This window comes from Pteropus alecto, unplaced genomic scaffold (assembly GCF_000325575.1).
Source record: "Pteropus alecto unplaced genomic scaffold, ASM32557v1 scaffold7, whole genome shotgun sequence".
NCBI classification, from domain to species: Eukaryota; Metazoa; Chordata; class Mammalia; order Chiroptera; family Pteropodidae; genus Pteropus; species Pteropus alecto.
The window spans coordinates 57,569,266-57,579,789 of record NW_006494614.1 but is presented as its reverse complement, the minus strand read 5'-3'; the positions used below and the strand labels follow the sequence as shown (position 1 = coordinate 57,579,789).

At 36.3% G+C, this 10,524-nt stretch overlaps 1 protein-coding gene across 1 annotated transcript; it reads right to left on the bottom strand.

Moving 5' to 3' along the window:
- Window positions 1-315: 315 nt before the first annotated feature.
- Window positions 316-6,040, bottom strand: LOC102895311 (tripartite motif-containing protein 64C). The gene is made up of 7 exons (XM_006926707.1): window positions 5,633-6,040; window positions 5,370-5,372; window positions 4,991-5,086; window positions 3,716-3,946; window positions 2,907-2,929; window positions 1,851-1,948; window positions 316-809 (listed from the first exon to the last, which is right to left on the bottom strand). The coding sequence occupies exons 1-7, from the start codon at window positions 6,038-6,040 to the stop codon at window positions 316-318; spliced, it is 1,353 nt and encodes a 450-aa protein (XP_006926769.1).
- Between the last annotated feature and the right edge of the window lie 4,484 nt (window positions 6,041-10,524).

Here is a 10,524-nt window from a genome sequence, read left to right as displayed (position 1 = left end):
ACTGACATACATTTTAAAGGGGTGATTTTTATGAATATAACTTTTATCTTAATAAAACTTATTTTAAAAAGAAAACACCATCGATTATGTCTAGGAAGTTCTATATTATAAAGAATTTTTATAAAAAGAAAACTTAATAAGCACACATATATTCAATGTGGCTATGCCATTTTGTAAACATATAATAATTATGTTCCCTTAAGTTACAATGTGCTCAAAGATAGTCAGGTATGTCCTGTTGCCTCCTAGAACATTTCAGGACAATAATTTCCTCAAACATGGAATTTCATTAAAAAGTGCTCAAAAAATGATTTTTCATGGGGAACCAAGGCAGAGGAAAGGCTTCAGAGGGGAATGGAAGGAGGAAGAAACTATACTGGATATGAGGGAACCTTTTTCAGCATCATAGAAGCTCACGGTTCCATTATCATAATCCAGAAACACTCCAATCTTACCCAGGGGCCTTTTAACATACTGAATTAAGGGTGGGGGGTTAGTGGAGAGAAAATAATGGTTATTCATCTTCAAAGAAAATAGAAGCGATGCTTCTTCAAAATCAATAGTGATATCGGTATCGCTTATCAAGGAATCTTTGCAGACTCCCAGAATCCAGTTCGAGGAGTGTGGCACATCCATCTCCCAGTAATGCCGACCAGAGGTAAAGGTCTGAGCTCCCCATGCTGCAAAGCTCTGCACTCTCGGGGGCTCTCCAGACGTGTCGTGATGGTCATCTCCGAATATCATCTTTCTGACATCCTCAGGAAGGCTAATACAGTTACTGATGGTTTCCTGATTCAGAACATTATGCACTACAGAAAGAGAAAAAAATCAGATCAACGGCATGGGATTTTCATATCCTGAGGGACAGTCTCTTCATTTGCCCCTCCTCCAAGGAAATATAAAGACAGCAAAGAGTTCAGATGGGCTCGTCTATGAAGAGCAAAAGTTATCACTACCTCTAAGCACACAGAAATCCTTCAAATTATACAGAAAAAAAACCCTGATATATCATGAACTCTGTGAAACATGTTTCAAAAAACACCTAAAACCATTGTTTTTACTTTAAAAATCTCTTGTGTTGATAGTCCTTGATACTACTTAATAAATAGTACTTTGCTATTATGTCAGTATTTATTGAGATATAACTTGTACCCATCACATTTCGATCATCTAAATATTTGATAGAAATCCACATTATGCTTAGATTAGAAGTTTCTGAAGAGAATGTTCTGGTTTAATGTTACCTCTTCTACCTCCATATTCAGTCTGATCCTGATTTCGGCCCTCTGGCTCTAGACTTGCTCTCTAGTGTGAGCCTGATATAGCTGGGCCATGCTCAGATTGTTTGCTTTCCAGTTGTTTGAGGATTGATCTAACAGCATTAAAATTATTCTGCTTTTGACAATTTTAGTTTTTTTTCTGGTGACAGCTTTCTGATTTTATAAATATTCTTTGTGCAGTGCATGATAAATCCACTTGGAATACAGTATACATTAAAAGTCATCAATGCCATATTTAAACTTTCAAGAGTAGACCAACCTGAATAAACACACTATTGATTGCTACCCTGAGAACTAAATATTCTGTCTCTTCATAACCATATGTGGAACCTGATTGCTCTGCCTATGTCAGATGTAATTGAAAAGGTTTGTTCTCTGCATCTTCAGTATACTGTAAGTTGCAAAGTTCAGTCCTGATTATCATGATGACTATACAAGGAGAAAAGATAACATTTTTGGAAAGTCATATACCACCTTCATGTCAGAAAAAAATAAAATTAAATGGAAGAAGGCTCATTCCCAAGGACCACTAAAGAAATTGAGGTCTGAGGCCAAAGGGCTGACTTTTACCTCTGAAGTTGTTCAGCATATCTAGGATTCCAGTGAAGCACCATGAAGTGAGCTCTGGATTCACTGACTGAGGCTTTTGCATCTGCACAAATTCAGTCCTGTAAAGAATGACATCAGTGACATTACAGGCCAAGGGTTAATCACACACCATAACAAAGATTACAACTTTTAATCCAAGATGTTTCATCAGAATTTTCCCATTTGGAGTTAATTAGGTATACATACATTCTATTCTACCCTCTTGAGAATATAAAAAATGATACTTTTAATCTAAAGTTACATCAAATCTAACTTCCCCATTCCTCTCAGATATTATTACATTTCTATAATTATTGAGAATCATTTCTTCTATCTACTCCATCTCAGGGAATATGAAAATCCTGAGTATCTTACCGAGAGCAGAAAATTCAGGCAAAGTCTTTAAACTTGAGTCTGAGAAAAGTCACCAATGATACATTCAGTGTCTGGAAGGGAAGAGTCCATGGAGCCAGACAGCTTTGCTCTTTTCTGCAAAGCAAAGGAATCTAACTCCAGTCTGGCAGTCCTTCTCCTGAAGGTCTAACTTCCTAGCTGGCCCCAAGAAACCGTTCCCCCTTGAAATCCTGCCTATGAGGAGGGAATCCTTTGATGGAACAGCCTGAATCATTGCTACTCCAGGGACAAATGCCCATTCCCCCAAATCCCCATTTTTCACTTTCAAGAAAGCTCTCTCTTTCCTGCCTTTTCCACCTTTCAATTCTGTAGTATTGATACCTCCTCTGGGATACTTCAGAAAAAAACCCTTAAGTAAAATTCCTTTATTGTGGCAAAGCTGGAGAGGATGGGGTGAGTGGCTGGGACAAAGCCCAGAATGTCACAAGGTTTAAGGTACATTTAACTTCAACCACATAAGAAATAATTTTCTGAAACCAAGGAACAGAAGTCCTCAGGGCCTTTTTTGAAACAAAATAGAAAGTAGCCACAGAGGACAATGTTAATAGCTCAAAACATGTACATTCACCTTATCAACAAGACACCAACTTTCTCAGAAATCAGAAATCATTAGTGTAAACTCACCTTTCCAATACATTTTCTAAGTCCTGCAAAAAACAACAAAAAAAGATAATCATGAGAGTTCTGTCCTTTTGCATTTTTTCTAGTATTTTATTTTAATAGTTTCAAATGTTTGTTTTAATAACATATTGTTTCCTATTCTCCTTTAAGGAACAATCAGAGGTTATCTTAATAACAAAAAAACTAAAATCTGAGGGACTTCCACTGGGTTCATTGAGGAAAGAAAGTCAAGCAGATGTGAGGTGGGGCAGCAAGGTTTCCAACGTCACTCACTGCACCATCTTATTCCAATGGAGATGTCTGACTGTTCATAATAACAATTAAAGCAAAACAGGGAATCACATAAAAAATAATTGCAGACTGCATTGAAATTGATTACCAAATTCAACTAATCTTGCTTAGGCAAAGGGCAAAACCTCAGTGTCTTTAGCAAGTGGCTTTTGTGGGGATAACTGAGAGTGACAGTGGATTAGGGGAATACAAATCGAGAATGGCCTCAACAAAGTTGGCATTCCCCTGGTCACAGAGATTTGCTGATTTTGGTTAACCTGTCTGTGTAGATAGTACTCCCAATTACACTGAAATTATTTTGTCCTCTGTTAGCCACTTAGGGCAAAAATCTCCCAATGATTACCAGGACACAAGGAAATAAGTGATTGGAAAAATCTAATGATGCTCCCATCATTAGAGGCATTGTCAAGGAGCATTGTTACTTGGCCATCGGTAATAGTATCTGCAGGAAACATTTCAATGTCAGGCAGCAGTGCCCAGAAAAGAATTCTCATCTCTGAGGATGGACCTTCCCTTCTTACCTGGAGCAGTTCCACATCAGCCCTGTGGCATATCTCAGTCAGCTCTCTGTACATTTGTTTCAGGCCTTCTTTCTGTTGGGTCATTCTGAATTCATTTTCTTTGAGTTGACGGAAGATCTCCTTTGCTTCCTTCTCCATTGCATCCACATGGAGGTGCTCTTCCTCATGGAGAAATAGATGCATCTTCTGATATTCAGCTTTGATCATAACCTTTCTCAAAGCCACATACTCCTGCAGAGATAGGGGATTAATGGGATTACATATACTCACTCTCAACAAAAAACTTCAAACTTCAAATATTAACCTCGTGAAGAAAGTGCTTGACAAATTTTCTGCCTCACATTTCAGTGTGTCTTGAGTATTCGCTGATCCTTCTGTCTATCTTGTCTCTATGTTTCTGGTCTCTTTTCCTGTTAGATTAAGCTCTCCAAGGGGTCCCAGGGTCTATCTGTGATGCTTCTTCAGGGTTCTTATTCCATCAATTATTTCCTGTTATCTCAATCTTATTTTTCTCTTGTTTTTTTTTTCCTCCCCCTGAATTTTCTACATATTTTAAAATATTTAGGTATAAACCATATTATGCAGATTTTTTAAATGCTTCATTTTTCTTCTGGTCCTACTTGATTTCTCTCCTCTCCTTCACAGACAAACTTAGTGTACTATTGTCTTATACTTACTAAGAAGATTTATCCAAACCTTCAAAGTTGAACTGGGAATATCAAGCCCTGATTATCCCATACACAGTGGACCCTTAAACAGCGTGGGTTTGAACTGCAAGAGCCCACTAATACTCTGATTTTTTTCAATCAATACACACTTGGCCCTCTACACCTGTGGGTTTCCTATCCATGGATGCAATCAATGGCTGGTAAAAGATGATATTTTTGATCTGAGGTTGAGAATCACAAATGCAAAGAGCCGACTATATGCATTGTTCTGTCATTTTATACACAGGACTTGAACATCCCTGGATTTTGCTCTCAATAGAGCCAATGCCCCACAGATACCAAGAGACGAAAAGTCAAAAGTTATACATGGATATTTGATAGCAAGCTGGCGAGACCCTAACCCCTCTTGTTCAAGTGTCAAATGTATTAGCATTCTTTGCACTAGCTAGTATTGGTCAGTATATTTGTGATTACTGATATGTGTCACTTGAAACCACTAATTTTTCCTGGGCGGAAAACATTATCCTTTAACTGGTAATTTGAATTTAAAAATCTGAGCCAGAATTTGTCAACTGCATAAAAGTAAACAGAACATATTCATTCTTACCTCTAATGACTGGATTTTGCTAGTTTCCTGCTTCAGACTATTTTGTATTTCTTGAGTCATATTCCATAAAGAGTCCATTTTCTTTAGAAGATTATCCTACAAAATAATCATGAGCTTTAGTGACACAGGTAATATCATAAAAGGCAGTCGTTGAAAAAACAGTCACTTCATGTTAGAATGAAGAGGTCTGAATTTTCACGTTAATATAATTTGATTTTAATATTTGGGATATCAAAGCTTACAGAAACATATAATAGAGAAGTTGTGGAGACCCTACAGATAATAATCCACTTCTCAAGTAATTGGCACCCACATTTTTATATAACCTGACTAGGAAGAAGTCAAACTTGCATCAGAAGCCAGTGTTCCAGGCACTAACCACCTGGCCCACAATCACACCAATGCTACATATTCGAACAACGTTTCTAAGGAAAACTCTCTTAGTAAAGGCTCAACACAGTAATGATTATAGTGTCCAAATTGGTCAACAGCATTGAGAGAATACACTCATATCTTGGAATTTACATTGAAAAACTGTCATCTCTGCCATCTCTATTCTCATCACTTCCTTGTTATTGTCCTCATCTTTCTCTCCGATTTAAGAATCTATAGCTTTCCAATTGCTTTAGAAGCATCACCTACCCTGTATTCCTCCGCGGCCCATTGTATTGGACTGTGGTTGTGAGCCACATGCTCTGGGGATTCAGAGCAGAGCCCACAGAGCAGGTCATTTTCAACCTCACTGAAGAGCCCCTGTGCTTTGTGTGACACACAGATCTGCTCCTCAGAGCCGTTGACATAGTAAGCGCTAGCCTGTCTGGCAAGGGAAGCAAGGCTCTTGAGTGTGATGTTAGTTTTGAAATCTGGCTTCTCTGAAATTGCCCTGCACTCAGGGCAGCACTTTCGATTTGGAGTTTCGTCCCAGCAGAGGTGCAGGCAGGGACGACAAAAGCTGTGCCCACATTCTATGGTGACAGGGTCGAGGAAGTAGTTCATGCACATGGAGCAGGTGAGTTCCTTCTGGAAGGCTTTCAAGGTGTCTGAATTCATGTTTCTGAAAACTGGAAAAAATAAAGAAAAAATGAGAGCGGGAGAGAGAACATCATTCTGTCCAGATGAGGAAAGAAAAGCCTTTGGACAAAGGTTTGTCTACTTGAGCTCTATCTACCTATTAACTAGGTACCTAATCTACCATCAACTTACCCCCACCACAAACCAATACATGGTAAATCTAGATAGGTTGGGTTTATGCTATGATACAAATGAGAAAATGAGACAAGAGAGTCCTCAGCATCTTTTTTGTTTAAAATAAATAATTATCTCAATCATACCTAATTTACTTAGACAAGCTTAACATTTGGAGCAGGAGGTAAAAGCTAGGATAATTCCAGAATTACTTTTATTAGCTGATTGGTCCAGAAGCAAATGTAGAATGTGAATCAATCAGTCTCTGTGTCTCTTTCCATCTCTCCATCTTACTCTCTGTCCCTTTTTCTCTGTCTCTCTCTCTCCCCCACCCATGATTTCATGACTATAACATATATGTACATACATACTTTGTGCCAATAGTCTCTATGTGTCCTGCCTTGGAACTGACAAATAAAACTGATTCGGTTAATTTATGCTATTTTAATTTAATCAATGTCAACTTTAACTTGAACTCCTAAAACTATGAACAGTTGAATTCATGCTTCTAACTTTAATAGCGAAACTCCTTTCAAACAACAGATTGCAAACATTATGTGTTATTTCTAATTCAGGAAAACAATTTTTTAAAGTCAGTTCAGGCCATCGCAGCAACTTCACGCTTTGAACTGATGAATGGTCAAGCTACAGTGAGTGATAAGCAGCAAAAGTAATCAATTATTTTTTTATTTGTTTTGTTTTGTTTTTAAATAAGAATACTTGGATGTCTTCCCTATAATAAAAAAATCCAGAGATGCAGTTAACGGAAGCATGGCTGGGTGTTTCATCTTGATTCCTGGTATTCCCTTATTGTGACCAATGCCACTTCTTGGGAGTCCTTACCAGTTGGTAGGATCTATTTTGAAGTTTTCAAATCTAGTCTGCAAATCGAAGGTTTCAAAGGAATATCAAATAATACCTTTGCAAGGGTTTTCTAATTAATTCAACACATTTAACTTTTATGTTGATGTGCATAGAGACTATTATTATATGCCCACATTATGTTGAACACTTTGGATGGTTTATGATTTCCACAATTGCATAAAAACTATGGAAATGTCTTTTAAGACTTAAAAAATTTAGTAATATATAAGGTAATAAAATAAAAATAATCAAATAATATGACTATTAATATATTACAAATGCTCTAGTTACAGATATTTTAAATATTGACGTCAATTTTGAAAACTAGGAAAGCTACTGGTTTGCTTGGACAAGACCCAAGCACACTGACAGGTATTGAAAGTATTTGAATAAGAGAAGGTAGACATGAAGATATTTACTCTAAATTCAATACTCACTAGAGTCTACTGAGTGGTCTCACCTCTGGAAGTTCTGGAAAATCTGTTGATATCAGGGTCAGCAGTAACTCTCTGCTCTTCTAGCAGCTGCAAATTCGGTCAGTCTGCTCTGGGGATGTAGTCTCTGGACCAAGTGCCTTTTATGTGATTCCATTTACCTAAGGCCACACCCACTTCCAGAGATTGGCTAATGTTTTCAAAAGGAAGCGGAAATGGGTGATTAGGTTATACAGAAAGATCTAAAAATGGCTGATTAGGTTTACAGCCTATAGAAAACAACACTTGAGAGCTGACAACCTAATGGAATGTAGATATGTTTTGGGGTAAGATACAAGAAACTTTGAAATATGCAATACAGTATTATCACCAATAGTCACCATCTTATACATGCTACAGAAAATTATTTTTAACAGAAGTGCCATGCTACCTGTATTTTTTTGGCACCTATTACAGTTTAACAAATCACTGATGCTTCCATATAAGTTGTTTCACTAAATTATCTAATGTTTGGGAATTAGGTCCTATTTCTAAAATCACAAAGGTAATCTAACCTTGCTAAAAATTTAAAAAGTAAAAATCTAAATTAAATTCACCTTTTAGAAATTATCAAAAATTGAAAAACAAACGATAAAGCCATACAGGCCAGTATATCCTAGATAGAGGTAAAGTAACTATCCTCTTACTCAATGCCTGGGATTGTAAATTAACAAAAACTTCAGAAGGGTCATTTAACCTGCAATGATATACTTCAGAAATGGATCTTAAGGAGACTAGGTAACAGAAAAGAAATAGCATGTATGATATTAAGGTACATATAGATATGTATATGAGGACTTTTCCAAAAATTAATTTTGGGAAAATTGCCTCAAACCTTTCTCAACACCTTGCATGTCAGCTACATAAACATGTAAAGGAAGAAGTTTCTAGTGTTCTCATTTTTCAGTAAAAATTAAATGGTTATATGTGCAGGATGCCCCCCTGTCTTCAGTGCTTTAAATGGTACTCTCTCTTACAGGGACTTGCCCAACATCTGTTTGCACTATTATTTCCTGGATTTGTGATTACTTCACACAGCATTTTAAAGTCCTAGAAATCATGCTTTTGGGTCTCATTTTTATCTCAAATAATAAATATAATAAAGCTGTTGCTCTCCTTACTAGGTTTCACTATGTACCGTAGTTACTTCTTGATTTCCCTCCCCCAAACCCAGTCACCAAAGGTAAATAAGACAAAATCTCTAGAATCTGGTGATTGTAGGCTAATAGGAAAGATGAATGCATATAGAGAAAAAAAAAAAAAAAAAAAAAGGTCTTAACATCTCAAAAAAGGAAAAGAAACCTGATGACTAAACCTGAGATTCCTTCTCCATCATCTTTCCATGGGAGAAAAAAAAAAAAGAAAACCCTAGAAAAACATTGATTAAAAAGGTTTCAGTCTCTGCTATGGCCAACACTGAGCCTTCCAAAAAAACAAAAAGTATTTACTTTCCTTGCTAACATGAGCCACTTTTGATCGGAGGATTCAGAATAGACCCAGACCCTAAAGCCAATTATCAACCTGGCATTTCCAATATGCTGGATATACAATACGCAAGAGCCTGAATGCAGCAGCTCCAAGCTGTCAGGACTGCATTTCAAATGAACATTGGAATACGTTCATTTCACATATCTTCAGATATAATGTATCCTAGTATATTTCCTAATATGTCTGGGATGCAAGTATTGCTTATAAGCACACTGGGGATCCAATTTTAAATAATTCAGTTTTAAAGCGTTAGTCTTTCAGAGGTACTCACGAGATTTAGCATGAGTGGGAGGGAAAAACCCCTTGTGACTTGGGGAAAACTTCATAGTTCTCCTAAAGTTTTAAGTTTTCTCTGATGAAAAGGGCTCACCCCTTTTTGAGTCTATAAACAGTTTCATGCAGTAGGTAATGAGTAATGAGTGAAATTTTCGCTAACTGAGATTGGACATCCCCTGTGGTTGCCTGGGTTACCAAATCTTAAATAATCTCAAGCTCACTGCTTGAAGGAGTGAAGAGCTGACATAGACCTTTTTAACAGATCTTTATACTCTGTTCCCACCACTACTTATCTTTTGCACAAACATTGTCCCCTACAATATGGAAGCAGTTTTATTTGTGCCATTTAGGGATAGAAAGAATTAGTGATAAAGCCAATAACATCAGTTCCTCTTCAGTATGTGGTCTGTCTGTCCCTGATCCTCTAGAGCATAAACATCTTCGAAGAGCACTAGCTACATGCATACATTGAAAAATTAACTTCTCAATGACACACACACACACACACACACACACACACACACACACACACACGTTATTTGAATACTTATTTGAATGGTGTTTATAAGTCTATTGAGGGAGAATTGACATATTTACCATATTATATCTTCCAATTCAAGAATATGGAATATCTTCATTTATAGAATTCATAATTCTTTTATTTCTTTCAATAGTGGTTAATAGTTAATATGCATCTTTTATTAGATTTATTTTAGGTATTTGATATTTCTGATATTATTAGATGCACTTTAAATTTCCTTTCCCACTTTTTATTGTTGTTTATAGAAATACACTTGGTTACATTTTTTCCTAACTTAGACATTTTCTAAGCATACAATCATGCTATGCTAATATTGCAAATTATGATAGTTCTATTTCTTCCCAATATTTATAAGATATATTTCTCTTTTTTTGTCTAATTGTATTGAATAGGACATCCATAATAGTGTTATGTATAAGTGATAATAGCAGACATTCTCATTTCATTCCTTATTCTTACAGGAAAGCTTTTAAATTCTCCATTGAATATATAATATTTGCTATAATATTTGCTAATTTTTTTTCTAGGTACTTTTTATAAGATTATGAAATTTCGCTCCCCGTTTTTGTTTGTTAATAAGAATTTAAAAAATAATGAATGGGCATTGAATTACATCAAACACTTTTATCCTGCATCTACATTGTCAAATGCATAGGCTTAAAATTGTTCATAAAATTCTCTTACTGCCTTATAAATGAGAATCTGCC